This window comes from Gossypium arboreum, chromosome 10, assembly GCF_025698485.1.
Source record: "Gossypium arboreum isolate Shixiya-1 chromosome 10, ASM2569848v2, whole genome shotgun sequence".
NCBI lineage: Eukaryota > Viridiplantae > Streptophyta > Magnoliopsida > Malvales > Malvaceae > Gossypium > Gossypium arboreum.
The window spans coordinates 31,230,082-31,245,833 of record NC_069079.1 but is presented as its reverse complement, the minus strand read 5'-3'; the positions used below and the strand labels follow the sequence as shown (position 1 = coordinate 31,245,833).

Below are 15,752 nucleotides of genomic sequence, written 5' to 3'. Positions count from 1 at the left end.
ATTCATTTGTTGTTTGGTTTAATAAAAAGTGTGACATTTTTAAAAGAAAGATTAATTTGATTTAATTGGTAAATAATGAGAAAATATTTATTACATCACCAGTGAAATTTTTAAATTCCATAAGCAAGAGTGGGTTGATGAGAAATGTATATATGGTATGATAAAAATAATTTTAAGAAAAATATATAAAAAAGGAAACACTAACAAAGTAAACTACCATACCGTATCTTACCCGTAAAAAATTGTATAATTATCCAAAGGTTTAATAGTGTAAAAGATCCTTAATTTAAAAAAAAAAAAAGCAATTAAGCTCCCTTTTTATTTTTCACTCACTTGAGTACTTCAACTTTCACAATCCATAAAAAAAACCCTCTCACTTTTTCAAAAAAAGCAATTAAACTCCTTTTTTTTTCACTCAATTGGTACTTGAACTTTCAAATGCATAAAATGGCCCTCAAACTTTTCAAAAAAGTAATTGAGCCCCTACTTTTTTTTGCACTAAATTGAGTCCTTGAACCAACCCTAATTTTTTTCAGTTAAAGCCAAAACATGTCACAACCACAGTGTGACATGTGGCCAAAAATATGATTAAAAGTAAAAATCAATAAAAGTTATAAAAATGATTAAATTTGAATACAAAAATATTAAAAATATTAAAATTAGAAAAATAATAATAATAATTGTAAAAAATATAGAAATAAATTATAAAATTTTATAAAGTCGTTAGAATATTATAAAATGTAAAGAAATATAGACTTGTAAAAAATTATAAAAATTATCTCACTAAAAGAAGCATTTTATAATTTTTTATTATTTTATAAAATTTTACAATATTTAATATTTTTATATGATTTTTATATTTTTCCTAATTTTAATAAATTTTAAATTTTTATTAATATTTAATATTTTTATAACTTTTATTGATTATATTTTTTGCCACATGTCACACCGTAGTTGTGATACGTGGTGGCTTTAACTGAAAAAATTAGAGGTAGTTAACTTTAATGATTAATTATTAAAGTTAACGGTCAAAGAACCTTTTTTATGCATATTACAGTTCAAGTACCTAATTAAGTGTATAAAAATAGGAGCTTAATTACTTTTTTTGAAAAAGTTTGAGTGATTTTTTAATGCATTTTAAAAGTTCAACTTGAGTGCAAAAAAATGACATGGGCTTAATTTAAAAAAAAAAGATTGAGGGTCTTTTTTATGCATTTTGAAAGTTCAAGTATCCAATTGAGTGCAAAAAAAAAAATAAACAATGGTTTAATTGCTTTTTTAAAAAAGTTTGAAGGCTTTTTACTGGACGTGATCATGGGCCGAGCCCAAGTAAACATTTAGGCCTGTTTCTAGGCCTGATCTAAAAAATTAGTCTAAAATTTGCTCAAGCCCAAATGAAAATGCTAAAACCTGGGCTCAACCAGGCCCACCTGTAGCGACGTAAAAAATTCTCTTTCGGTCGCTAATTGAGGCGATTATTTGAAAATTTAAAAATCTACTTTCGATTTTATTAAAAAAGGGAGTCGCCACCGATCTTTTTTCTAGGTGTGACCGGACACCTAATAAATCATCCTTTTTTAGAAAAGAAAACTTATTCTTGCACAAAATGAAGGCGAATTTAGGTCACGTCAAAAGCCGAGTAAAGTTGGGTTCGGGAGTCGGTTACGCGCGAGGAAGGTATTAGCACCCTTGCGACGCCCAAAATTGGTATCTTGTTAAACTCGTGTTGTCTTAATTTTCAAAAGTACGAATTCAATTTGACATTTACTCGTGATCCAATTGAAAAATGAGAATTTTTAGTTTTCGATTTTTTTTATTAGAAAGGGTGTCCCGTTTTTTTAACACAAGCCGACAAATTTCACCCATCATAGCGATGAAATCGATGGCTTAATATTAAATCGGTACATTGCCTTATTTTCGAAATTAATTAAAACATGAGAAAAAATATTCCTAAAGTGAGAAATTAAAAATAGATAAAGGACGAAAAAAAAATGATATCATTAATGAAAAATATTAACGTGGAATACTAGAATATTAGAATAACAATAATAATGATATTTACAAAAAAATAAAAATAAAAACAAATCATGTACTAATAATAAAATAGGAAAAATGATATATTTGGTAATAATAATATAAAATAATAATATGTACAAAAAAATACATATATATATGCATATAATAAAAGTAAGTAATAATAATAATATCTACAATAAAAGAAAATATTAGGAAACGTTACATAAAAATATATACATAAAAAAATTTACAACAATAATATAAAATAATGATATGTACAAAAAATATATATATACATATGTACATAAAATATACACTAATATAATAATTGTTATAATAATACTAGCAATAGTAATAATTTGTAATAATAATATATACACAATATGGTATTTTAAAATATATATATATATATATATATATATATATGTATATACAATAGTATTTAAGAATATATACATAAGATGATATAAAATACATACATGGAATAGTATAAGAAATATATAACTAATGGCATTTAAAATATATATATATATATACATAATATATATAAAATACATATAATATATATATACGTATTAGAAATGATAAAAATTATTAACACACTACATAAGTAAATGAAATATGATAATAATACTAAAATAATTAATTTAAATAGTAAAGTAACTAAAAAGAATTAAATTGAACTAAAAACAAAATTTTTTAGGCAAAATTGAAATAAAAATAAAAGGAAAGGACTATATTGAACATGCGCGGAAATAATGGGGGCCAAAACAACAAATATTCCTTCCCATCAAAACTCAGCACATTAGTGGGGACTAAATTGAAAATCGCGACAAATTTCGGGGCCAAATTAAAAAAAACGAATAATGACTTAATTGCAAAACAATAAAAAGCGGAAGGGCTAAAAGCACAATTAGCCCTTCCTTAAAAAAACACGCGGATCCTAGGCGGGTTGGGTCGGGTATAACCGGTCCAAGTCAAAACGACGTCGTTTTGGGATTTAATGGCCAACCCCAAAACGACGTCGTTTTGCGGGGCTATAAAAGGCCTTTTTTTCTTCAAAAAAATTCATTCTTGCACTTGAAAAGCAAAAAAAAGAGAGAGAGGGAGAGGGGTGAGGTGATTTCCGGCCACAAGGTCGATCACCGCCGGCCGCCGTCCCGTCGTCATGGCCACGGCCACCACACATGGTGGCTGTAAAGGTAATTTTTTTAAAATATTTGTTTTGTATATATATTTTATTATATTTTTATTATGATGTATATATATAGATTAATAGATTCAAAAAGGGAAAAATAAAATAAAAATAAAATAAGAGTAAAATAATAAAGAAGATAAAATCACCTTTAGGTATTTTTAGCTTTCGATTTCGAGATTTTGATTTGTATTCGACACTATCCACTTTCTTTCTTGGTTTTAATCTACTAATATTGATGCAAAAATGAAGATAAATTCTTTGTATTGATCAAAATCCCCCCCCCCCAAACATTATTTTTGAATGGCTTTTATAGCCATCTTTTACATGATTTTCTATTATTTCTTTTTTTATTTTGTAGGTGGTGGTGGTAGACAATGGATATAAAAAATGGGAGGAAAATGGGGCAAGTGGGAAAGTGGCTAGGTGGCTAGGGTTTTTTGGTTTTTTTTTGGAGGGGTTAGGTTTTTTTTTTTTTTTTTTGGTTAGGTTTTTTTTGGGGGGCTTAATGGGCTTTTGAATTGGGTTTAATATTTGGGTTTTGTAATGGGTTTGGGTAGATGTAAATGGGTCATGGGTTAAGGGTTTTAGTGGGTTTAGAGGTTTGATTGGGTTTTGATGAAATCGGGCTCAGGCAATTTGGGCTTCTACACCACCCATATTAAATTTTTTATATTATTTTTTACATAATTTTAAATATATATAATACATAAAAATACTAAAAATATTAAAATAAATATTTCGAACAAATTGAAAATAAATTTTAAAAATTATTTATACTTAAATAATACTAAGATAATACAATTTAATAAGAAAATATCTCTAAAATAATAAAAAATTAACAATAAAACAAGTGTCATACAATATCCAAATAATAACAATAAAATAGTAATAATATAATAGTGAAATGATAGCAAAATAGGAGAAAATAATAAGAAAATATAATTAAAATAATAAAAAATATTTTTTTGTCATTTAGTGAAATCGGGCCGAGCCAAAAAATATTTTACTCGAAGCTTAGCCCAATTTTAAAACAGGCATTATTTTTTTACCCAAACCTATTTTGTGAAGTCTATATTTTTATTCAAATCTTCTTACTTTTCGAGCGGACTTTAAGTCGACTCGAGGGATGGGCAATCATTTTTTACACCATAAGCCTTACCCAAAACATCATTGTCCAACACGTGGCTTTTCTTTTTCTCTTCCACATTTTTTTGTCAAACTAAAATTAAAAGGTTAAAATGCTTGACACATCCTTGTATTATAGGAATTATATTAAATTAGTTCATTTATTATTAAATGGATCATTTTAATTATATAATATTAAAAAAATTAAATAAATTCAAATTATAACAGATTTAACATTTATCTTGAATTTTTTTAATTAAAGTTCAATTTCAAATAAAAACTTTATTTACAGAACTATAAAACTTTAAAATATTAATTTTGTTAAATAATAATTGTTAAATCTATTCAAATTTAACAATATTTAATTTTTAATAGCACATAAATTAAATTATCTAGGGACTAATTTGAGAAGTTATGAAGTTACATACACAAAGAATAAAATAATAATTAAACAAAAGCGGCAGTCAAAAGGAAGAATCCGACACTCACCCACATCTGCAATTCTGTTGGCCACAGCGAGAGACTGAAAGAAACAAAACCAACGAACAAAACTGAAAAAGCCCACTGAAAAACCAAAGACGAAAGCTCCCTTCTTTTTGAACAAATACACAAGACCATGGAAGACGAACCACACCGTTGTTTTTCCTTTCTTCCAACCTTCCTTCCTCTTCATATACTTATTTATACACCCAATCCTGTGTTACCTGAACCCAACAGAACCAAATCAGCGGCAGTTTTTTGCATATCTTGACGATGATTATTTCCCGATTTCTAAGACGAGGAATCTCAACTTCCACCAGCCCCACTCGACGACGGTCATGGTGGGATCATGTCACTCCGGCTCTTAAAGACCCCATCAATGCTGTCACCGACGCCTTTCTTGCTGATCCTTGTCCTTACAAGATTAATCTTGGAGTGGTACCTTTTTTTTCTCTCATCACAATTGCTTGTTCATCTTTAGGGGATAGCAAGAATAATCTTGGGTCTGGGATTTTTCAGGGAGCTTACAGGGATGATGAAGGGAAACCGGTTGTGCTCCAATGCGTTAGAGAAGCGGAAGGCAAGACTGGGGCTACCAATTTCCTGTGAGTTTCTTTTTCATCATGTTAGGATATTATTATGGGATATTATTTTTAGGAATATATTGTACATTATTGTATATATTTAGGCATATCTTTCCTGTTCTTGTCATTCTCATTTATGACTCTGCCAAATCATGTTAAGTTCTGAAATTGTTTGTCCTTTTTAATTATTAATTTTGTCTTCATCCCAAACTCGGCAGCAAAATCTTATTCTCACAATTTGATTTCATCATTTTTATATCTAAAGTCATAATGTCTTCTTCTCTGGTCTTCTGAGATGCATTGGCAGGGAGTCGACATCTACAGCTATTAGCTCGAAATTGGTTGAGGAGAGTGCAAAATTGATATATGGGGAAGATTCGGATGTCATAAAAGAAAGGAGGTTTGCCGGAATCCCGGCTCTATCTGGAACTGGTGCATGTCGTATCTTTGCCGAGTTTCAGAAACGATTTTACCCTGATTCAACAATATATTTTCCCGATCCAACATGGTCTAAGTAAGTTGTCTTGTACCCTTTTTCATTCCATTCTATTGTTTCCAGTTATACAAAACCTATGGTGGAGTCACATTTTATTCCCGTTCCCCAGTCACCGCAATATTTGGGGAGATGCTCATGTTCCGGACCGAACCTTTCACTATTACCATCCTGATTCTAAGGGTTTAAACTTTGTGGCACTCATGGATGATGTCAAGGTACAATATTTGATATTGCATTTGCATTTTTGCAGCCGTAAACTTGTACCCTACGGAACACTACAATATTGCGTACTTCTGAAAATACTGTTAAATGTGTCAGCTATTGACTGCTTTTGTTTTATTTTATTTTATTGTTCCTATAGAATGCACCAGATGGTTCTTTCTTCTTACTTCAGCCTTGTGCCCATAACCCAACTGGGGTTGACCCTACGGATGAGCAGTGGCTAGAAATCTCATCTCTGTTCAAGGTAATGGCAATAATTATATCATGTTTGAAACATAATTTCTCTTATATCTATTGTTGCTTCAAAATTCTTGCCTTGACCATGTTTTAGGTAAAGAATCATTTTCCCTTCTTTGACGTCGCTTATCAAGGTTTTGCAAGCGGGGATGTAGAGAGGGATGCCCAAGCTATTAGAATTTTTCTTGAAGATGGCCATTCAATCGGTTGTGCGCAATCTTTTGCGAAAAACATGGGTTTGTATGGACACCGAGTGGGTTGTCTCAGGTCAGCCAATGTTCTTTATATTCCGATGGATATATATATATATTTACTTCTCTGAACTTGTACCGTGCATATAATCATGTAAATGTAATGTATATGCATTTATCCACTATCACCACCATTAACCTTGCTCGTGTAAGAGAGCATTAAATCTAATAATATCAATGGTAATTTATTGTTCACTAGGAGGCTCAAGTTTTCAGCGATCACTCTGTATTCTGGTTTGGTCCATATGATTCTTCAGTAATCTTACCCGCATTGATTGTTTCAGTATTCTCTGCAATGACAAAATCCAAGCAGTGGCGATCAAGAGCCAGCTAAAGCAGATTTCTAACACTATGTATGGCAGTCCACCAATTCACGGTATATCACTAGTCTCGAAAATCTTGAGCAATCCAGACATTAAGGCCCTTTGGCTCAAAGAGGTTAAGGTAAGTTTCCTAGTCCGGTTCCTCCTCTTTACCTTATTACAGGGACAATTGGCCTGATGCATGTGTAATCATACCTACTTGTTATAAGGTCATGGCAACTCGTATTCAAAGAATGAGAGCTACTCTACGGGAAGCTCTTGAGAGATTAGGGTCTCCCCTCAATTGGCAACACATAACTAACCAGGTCAGTAATGTAACCAGAAATTTTCTGGATGCTCCTCGAAATGCTCCTGTATTTTGCATATTAACTCATCAGGATATGCAAAATTGCAGGTCGGAATGTTTTGCTTCTCTGGATTAACTCGTGCAGAGGTCGATCAGCTTGCAAAGGAATTTCATATATACATGACACATGATGGACGCATAAGGTATATTTATCATATAAAACATCGGTTTAGTTCTTGAAGGTTAAGGCTTGTTACTCTGTAATGCCTTACAATTATGAACTAATCTGAACTTCGTCATGCGGTAACATGGCAGCATGGCTGGTGTGACCACAAAGAATGTCGATTATGTAGCAAGAGCTATTCATGAAGTCACTGCCTCCGATCGCGACATCAAGATATTACATAACATTGGTGCATATAAGGTTAATACTGATATATGCTCAACTTCCCTTGGTACTAAAAAAACAAGAGCAAGGGGAATGAATTTAGCCTTGTAATATGCACACACATATAATTCTTTCAGGTTGTACCATATATGTTGCAGAAAATTGAAACTTTTTTGTTTTGGAAAAAGAAAGAAAGATGACATTCAAACAAGTTAAGACATCACAAAACCTGCATTTCTATGTTTTCAAATTTTCTAAGGAAAGATTATTTTTTATATGTAACACAGTTGGAAATCGGTGACAAATAAATGTCGGACAAAAATTTTAATAAAAAAATATTAATTATATTATTTTTAATAATAGAGCGGGTTATTGGACCCACCTATATCGGGCTTGGGCAAAGAAATTAAAAATACCATACAGAAATGGTCCACCGTCAGTCCTAACTCACATGGATGGATATCTTGTGGACAAGGCCAGGTCAGCACCTGGAAAACTGCCGACAATTTAGCTTCAAGAATAAGTGTTTGGTTTCTGTTGTTAGGCATACACTTTTGACCCTGGGGGTAAAAAGGATAGGACTGGGACTGGGATGTCTTTGCCGTACAATTTTCAATAATATTTTCATCTTCCTTGACTTGATTGCTTTTGTATTTGTCAAGTTGTTACAGTCTTTCCACAAAGTAAAATAATGAAGCGATTCATTCTTTTTTCAATCAAAATTAAGGACCAAAATCCCAGTTTTGCATTGCGTATAGTATATTAAATAGAAAGGCACAGGAGGTTTCCTCTCATTCAAATAGGACAAGATTTGTGTACTGTGGAAGGAGAAAGGAAGTGCAGAAAGATTCCAAAAATCACACCCCAAATTAAATATGAAGATAGGAACCTTTATCTATGCTCCATAAATGTATTAAATTATGAGACCATCAACCACCAAGTAAATTATGCAACAAAATCTTAGTGTCCTTTCAAACACTCTGATTCTTATTGTTCATTAAATTCATACAATATGAGCATTAAGTAGTTTATATCAATGTAGGGTACACTAAATGTTCATATGATTATATTCCCAAAGAAAACCTCAGCTGGGGCACAAAATTATTAATAATCAGCACCATGCAAAGGAAACACTTCCCTAACTGTCCCTAAAATTTACTGCCAAATATAAGTTGTTAATTGTTTTAGATTTAATACTAGAATTTTGTATTTAATTATTATTTATGATGTAATTTTCTTCACTTATAATGCATATATTTTATTATTAATATAATTCTAAGAATCAATTAAATATTTTTATAAAATTCTAAACATTGAACTTAATTATTAAAAATCATAAAACCAAAAAAAATTAAGAAACAAAGAAATAAAAATAAAACCTAAACCTTAAATATGGTTAAATTCTAAACAATAATCTTAAATCCTAAAAATATTTAAGAAAATTAAGAAATATTAAAATTTGTAGCTGAAATTTGTCTATGAATTCTTTCGAGTTTCAGGGGCTGTTATATAACATTTTCCCCTCCTTATTTAGTTTAGGATTAACTAGATATTTCAGTTTCTGAAGTGAACCGAGTTGTAGCGTTGTTATCTACTAAGATCCTTGCATGGATTTGAATCTCACTAAAACCAAATTTTAAAATTTTTCCTTAATGAACTTTAAGCACTCTCAATAAACTCTCCGAATCAATCAGAGACTTAAATTCCTCTCAACAGTTACGTGTTTTCTTCTTTTTTTAAAGTTGGAAAAATGATGCGCATGTATTGTTGAATGTTGCATAGAATGTAAGAGTTAAGCATATATGTGGGGGTGGATCCATTAAACCCCATGTTTGTAACATAATAACGGAGACTATGAAGGAAGGTAAATGTACCTCTCTCATATAAAAACATATGATTAATAAGTTCATTGGGCTTTGTTACTCTTTAAATGCAAAATTTTTACACCAACTATATATCTATTATTAAAGAAAACAGATTTTATTAACAGTAAGACATATTTGAGAAAATTACAACTAATTTTTTTCCGGCAATAGTAAATGATTTAGTACCACAAATTCTGCAGTTTTGGGTGTTTTCACAGCTTTAACTAACCATAGACCAACTAAAATACATTCCTAGATGGTTGCAATTACAAAGTAAATGAACACAAACGTGAGAGATTCTCATCCATCAAATCTGTATGTTTACTCAGATCCATGCTAAACAGCTGAGGATATATGTTCAGCAGCCGTATCATCCACGAAGCTTACCGATACTTCCCCCTACCAATATCGAAACACAGAGTGGAAGTTGGTGATCCAATGGCTGCAGTATCAACTTCATCATCTGGGGTCAAAAATCGACTCCTCTTCTGGTATTTTCCGGGTCTTATTGCAAGAAACATTGGTGAAGAAGAAGAAGGAGAAGGTGATGTAGGCACTAGACTGCTGGTTTTCTTCAAACTGATAATCTTTGGGAACAATGCCTGGAAAAGACCAGATCTTGAGTGCTTATTCTTGTTGGGTTTGGAGTTGGAGTTGGAGTAGTATGATGGAGGAGGAGTGAGAGGAGGAATGGATGTATCAGAGAATGTGTATTTGGGTGTCCCAGGCTGAGACTCCCACATGAAAGGGACAGCACCGGGGAGTCCGCCATAGTAGACCCTGAAAGAAGGATTGGCGACAGAGTTTTCCTTAGATAAAAGCCTGGAAAAGAACTTGTCATCTTGCTTAATTTCGAGACTCTTATTATGGGGAAGATGATCAGGACTTGTGGTAAACATCTTGGGATGAAACTTGTGGTGGTGGTGGTGTTTTTGGGGTTTCAGTGATCAATTGGTTTAGGAGATTATATGAAGGAAAAGAATCCCAGAGCCAGAGAGGAAGGCTTTAGGCTTGAAGATCTCTCTACTTTTGGGGTTTATAATACTAGAGAAGCAGGACCAGCAGAAGTGAACTGAAATCATAAGTAAAGATATATCAGAATATTACTTTACATGACTTATCCAAAAGAAAAAGAAAAAAAGCAATATTGCGGTATACATCACCAAAGCTTTTACTCACACTCACACTCACGCTCACGCTCACGCTCACACTCACACTTGTTTAAGGTTTTGTTCAATTTTACTATTACAGTCAATTATTATAAATATTAATTAATTAATTTAATGAATTGATTGAGTTCAATTCACGTTAGTAACTTTAGATTAAATTTACGTATATGGTGAGATTTAAATATGTGATCTCAAAATTATCAAAGCTCTTTCTTATAAGATTTATTTTCACTTTAACAGCTTTGACAATATGATCAGTTATTCGAGACTCAAGATTATTTCATTTTCTATTAATGCTAGTAATATACAACAGTTAAATAAAATCTTTTTCTTCTTGAGACCTTTAATATTTTTCTTCATGTGAGAGTTCCAATTAATTCATGTTTATCTACTCTTATCTGTGTGGGGGGAGAAACTTTTGTACTCAACTACAAAATTTATTTTGTATTTCGTAATGATTTCATTTTTTTATTAATAAGACTTTAGAGTCTTGATGTATACTGTTCTAATGAATCAACATTAAATTTTAAAACATACATTAAAGATAATATTTTATATTGCTTTTACAGTCAAATCCACTATTATAATTAAGATGACATTTGCCTAAGTATATGATATTTGAACTCAAAGTCAAATACAAATATGTTCAATTTTTTAAAGAACTTTTCAGCCGCGTAAACATATATGGGGAATATAAAAATGGTACAATAATTTAAAAAAAACATAGGTACAACATTGTTTTGAAGATTTTTCATAATTTGGTTATGAAAATGGAACCACCTAGGTTTTGTTTTTCTTGAAAGTAGTTTAAGTTAGTGTTGTGCTGTTGGTAAGTTGTATTGAAAGTAGTTGCAAATTGAGTTGCAACTCAAAATATTTAGACGTTATGCTTTTAGCTTCGCATTGATTAACATTCTAGCCAATGACTTGTTTCGGTCGTGGGGCCTTCGCTATTTAAGAAGCTGGTTCAGTATCGGTCAGGGCGTTTACGTGAAGCTCGACCATCAATCACCATTTGGCACTACTGCTGCCGCTCCCACCATCATCAGTTGTCACCATGAATGTCGATTTTTTGGTCAAAATTAATATATAACAATCTTACCAACAGGAAATAAGGTGAGAATGCCTTTTCTTTAAAATTAATATTATAAAAATATCTTCACTCAATATATTAATGGTTAATATTTGATGTATTGGTAGGATATTTTTTAATTCTATAAATGGTTTTAAAATTTTGTTATATATTTCTTTTTTAAAATATTTTTTAAAAATTTATTATATTTGTAAGACCCAAATTTTGCCCGGGACCCAATAAAACCAAACCCGAATTAAACCTAGCATATTATCCAGTTACAAGCCCAAACCCAATTTTGGCCCAACCTAATCCCAACCCAAACACAAAAAAAAAATAAATAAATAAATAAAAACCTTGGCCACCTACTCCACCACCTTTGTTGGCCACCCACCTTGGCCACCTACTCCACCACCCTTGGCCACCTAAACCACCCCAACCACTCTATTTGTAAAATTTGGCTATAAAAGCCATTCAAGACTTTGTTTTAGATGGGGGGTTTTTGGTTTTTTGGAGGAGGATTGTTCTTTGTTTTGGAGGAGGTTTTTTTTGTTTTTTTGGAGGTGTTTTTTTGTTTTTTTTGGAAAGAAGGTTGTTTTTGTTTCTTAGAAATGCTAGTTTTTGGAGATTAATCAAAGATCAAAGCAAAAGAGATTTCTTTTGTCTATTCTCATCTTTATTTCTTTGTTTGTTTATTGTTTTCCTTTCAATTTTATTTTGTTTTTTTATACGAAAGTAAAAATAAAAGTAAGAAGCTTACCCATATTTTCATTATCGAAAAAGGTTTTTTTGAGGTCCGGCCATGTGTATGCGGTGGCGCCGATGCTTGACCGTGAGGGGTCCATGACGAAGCAAAAGCGGACCAACAACGGATTTAGAAAAGAGGAGAAAGAGAGTTGAGAGCTTTGTTTTATTATTTTATTATTTTTACTATTATTTATATTATTATTATTATTATTCCTCATGTATATATTATTATTTATATTATTATCATATTATATATGCCCTCTCCATATTTATTTATATTATTACTATCATTATTGTTACTTTTATTATTTTTATTTCTAACTACTATTATTATTTATATATATATATGTATTATTGTTTGTATCATTATTATTATTATCACCCTATTGTTATTACTTTACTTTTGTATTCTAATATATTATTAATATTACTCATATTTTCATTATTTTTGCTATCACTATTACTATTATATATTAGTGTATATTTTTATGTATATATATATATTTATATATAGTATTGTTTTTATTACTTTAATTTAATATTTTTATTATATTTGCTTTTGTATTTCTATATTTATTATTATTATTATATAGTAGTGTGTATTTCTATTATATACATATATATATATTTATATATAGTATTATTGTTATATTTATATATAGTATTATTGTTTACTTTACTTTAATATTATTCTTATTATCATTATATCCAACCCAATAATAATTCTTTCATAAAGTAATATTCAGTATTTGGTAATTCGAGACAATCGTGCCCTAACTTATTGGGTTTCGATTTTTCTCCTTTAACCTAAATAACGGAATACTCTTTTAAATCGCGACATGAGTTTTGAAAATGCTTATTCTCGGAGATACGAGGTGTTGTACCTAACTTCTGGGTATGGCATTTTGTTACCTCGAAATAAGATTTTTGCAAGTAAAGGCAATATTCGGTGTTTGGGAATTCGAGAAAATGTGCCCTAACTTACTGGGTTTCGATTTTCCTCGTTCACCTTAACTAACTGAATAACCTTTTGAAATACAATTTTTATATAAAAGGCAAGCTCGTTCTCGAAAATTCAAGATGTCGTGTCCTAACTTACGGATGTGACATTTTATATTGTGAGACGAGAAGGTCCTTAACATTTGAGCATTTTCTTTACAAAGAGGGATCGTATTTTAAATTCTTTCAAGTTTTCAAATTTTCGACACTAAGACACTAATTAATCAACTAGGTACCAATTTTGGGCGATCGAGGGTGCTAATCCTTCCTCGTATGCGTAATCGACTCCGAACTCATTTTCGATTTTCGAGACCAAAAATTATCGTTTTAGTAAATCTTAACTTTTATTAAAATGATTAACTTAAGGTGATCCAATCACACCTAAAAAGATTGGTGGCGACTCTGTTTTCATTTTTTTCTCCAAGTCGATACAGTTTTTTCAAAAAATGGTTACGACGACTTGGCGACTCCAACAGGGACTTTTATAAGAGAGTCAAGCCACAATTTGATTAACTTTTGTCTTTTTTCGAAAATTGAGAATTTGGTTTTGATATACGATCACTTTATTGCGTTTCACCCGTTTTTCGTACTGTTTTCATCATTTTATTCCTATTTTCTTTAATTGTTTCAAGTTTTTATGCATATATCTTCTCGCATTGCATTGCATGACCGTTGTGGTCACACCCTTAAGTGGGAGTGAGAAACTACGCCTTCGTGAGGTTTTCACCTCCGTGCAAGATAGTGGATCACTTTCGGAATACATCCGTACCTATGGTTTCGTGAGATTTTCATCTCCGTGTAGCCATAGGGAAATGTATTCTCCTGAATTGAACTCGATTCAAATGAGCCTATAATGGGTGAGGATCGAGAATCTGTTGGTTCGGTACCCTTACTCTAGAACCAAACCACATATAGAGACCTAGGAGCCCACCCTAGGTAGAGCCATTCCGAACCCCTAGTGGTCACCCGAATTGCTTTATTTGTTATTTATTTATCCTGCACTAACGTGTTTTATTTTTGTTTTGTTTATAATTGCATTACATTACATCATCCTAGGAAGGAGGTGTTGATTCATATTTGATTGCTAAATAGAACAGTTTGTCATAAGAAAACGAATTTTTTGATAAAGTAGATTATAATACGGTTATCTAAATACGATCCAAGTGAACACATGAAAGAAGACTGATAGCTCGTGAAGAAATACAAGACTTCGCTTCATTGCCTGAAGACAGAAACTGACAAAGATTATTCGAGAGCCGTCACATCTTGACCTTCTTAAAGGAGTTGACAAGTATCACAGTAATAAGTGAGCAACGAGTCGCAGCCTGGATCGAGCAAAAAAAGAGTTAATATAGACATCTCTTGGAGAATTCGTCAGACTCGACCACAAGATCAGGATATGAAGAGGAAGATAGGTGTCTTCACTTGGAATACAAGAGAAAAGCCGTATATGTAGTCCGTTTTATGTAAAAGAATTTGCTTTCTAGAAAAGTTGTTCTAATGAAATTAAATTTAGAATCAATGCCTTCCTTTTTTTATGTTCATGCATTTGCATTACATTACATCAAAGAAAAGAATGTGTTGATTGAAATTCAATTCCTAAATAGAATAGTTTGTCATAAGGAAACGAATTTCTTGATAAAGTAGATTATAGTGCGATCGCTGAATATAGTCCAAGTAAACACGATGAGAGAAATTTGGTAGTTCACGGAGGAATACATGATGTAATTGCCGAGATTCAAGCCAACAAAGGCATGAAGAGAGAAATTTGGAAGTCCACGAAGGAATACATGACTTGATTTAATTGCCAACGAAGATTATTCAAGATGGCACTTTTGATGAGTATCATGGAGATAAGTGAGTAAGAGATCGAGGCTCGATTAAGCGACAAGGAACTAGTAAAGGCATCTTTTAGAGAATTTACAGGATTCGACCATGAAGAAAAGATCAGCGTTTACTTGGGATATGAAGGGCAATACCGCATATGTAATATATTTTCATGTAAAGAAATATGTTTTCTAGAAAAGTTATTCTAATGGAATTGAATTCAAGATCAACATCTTCCTTTCTTTTGCATTCATTCCATACATTTGCATTACATTGCAACATTTGCATTAAACTTTCACTAAAGAACCCTGATTAAATAAAATTATTTCAGTTAATCTGGAAACCAACAAGAATCAAGCAACCGAACACAGCCACTATACCCGCTGTAAAACCAAAGCAATGGACCAGAGATTAGAAAGGATAGAACAAATGCAAAGGGAGATGCAAGAACAATTACAAGAAGAGAT

General features: G+C 31.5%; 2 protein-coding genes across 5 annotated transcripts; one reads left to right on the top strand and one right to left on the bottom strand.

The window, feature by feature from the left end:
• Positions 1–4,766: 4,766 nt before the first annotated feature.
• LOC108488684 (aspartate aminotransferase, mitochondrial-like) lies at positions 4,767–7,817 on the top strand. Of its 4 annotated transcripts, none has more exons than XM_017792971.2 (10): positions 4,769–5,257; positions 5,339–5,424; positions 5,711–5,917; positions 6,009–6,114; positions 6,261–6,365; positions 6,453–6,625; positions 6,894–7,053; positions 7,142–7,237; positions 7,327–7,421; positions 7,534–7,817. In XM_017792971.2, the coding sequence occupies exons 1-10, from the start codon at positions 5,093–5,095 to the stop codon at positions 7,715–7,717; spliced, it is 1,377 nt and encodes a 458-aa protein (XP_017648460.1). In that variant the 5' UTR covers positions 4,769–5,092; the 3' UTR covers positions 7,718–7,817. The 4 variants fall into 4 exon arrangements, with proteins under 4 accessions (XP_017648459.1, XP_052876426.1, XP_017648460.1 ...); XM_053020467.1 differs by having other exon boundaries at positions 5,699–5,917; XM_017792970.2 differs by having other exon boundaries at positions 4,767–5,424.
• A 1,750-nt stretch (positions 7,818–9,567) lies between these two features.
• On the bottom strand, positions 9,568–10,680 carry LOC108488672 (uncharacterized). Its single transcript, XM_017792961.2, has one exon. The coding sequence runs from the start codon at positions 10,368–10,370 to the stop codon at positions 9,855–9,857; it is 516 nt and encodes a 171-aa protein (XP_017648450.1). The 5' UTR covers positions 10,371–10,680; the 3' UTR covers positions 9,568–9,854.
• Positions 10,681–15,752: the final 5,072 nt, after the last annotated feature.

Bases quoted from the DNA above. Each gene is read 5' to 3' on its own strand.
- LOC108488684 (XM_053020466.1), top strand. From the start codon at position 5,093: ATGATTATTTCCCGATTTCTAAGACGAGGAATCTCAACTTCCACCAGC. The intron at 6,626-6,893 runs GTCAGCCAATGT...TGATTGTTTCAG, and splicing joins CACCGAGTGGGTTGTCTCAG to TATTCTCTGCAATGACAAAA. The intron at 7,422-7,533 runs GTATATTTATCA...GTAACATGGCAG, and splicing joins ACACATGATGGACGCATAAG to CATGGCTGGTGTGACCACAA.
- LOC108488672 (XM_017792961.2), bottom strand. From the start codon at position 10,370: ATGTTTACCACAAGTCCTGATCATCTTCCCCATAATAAGAGTCTCGAA.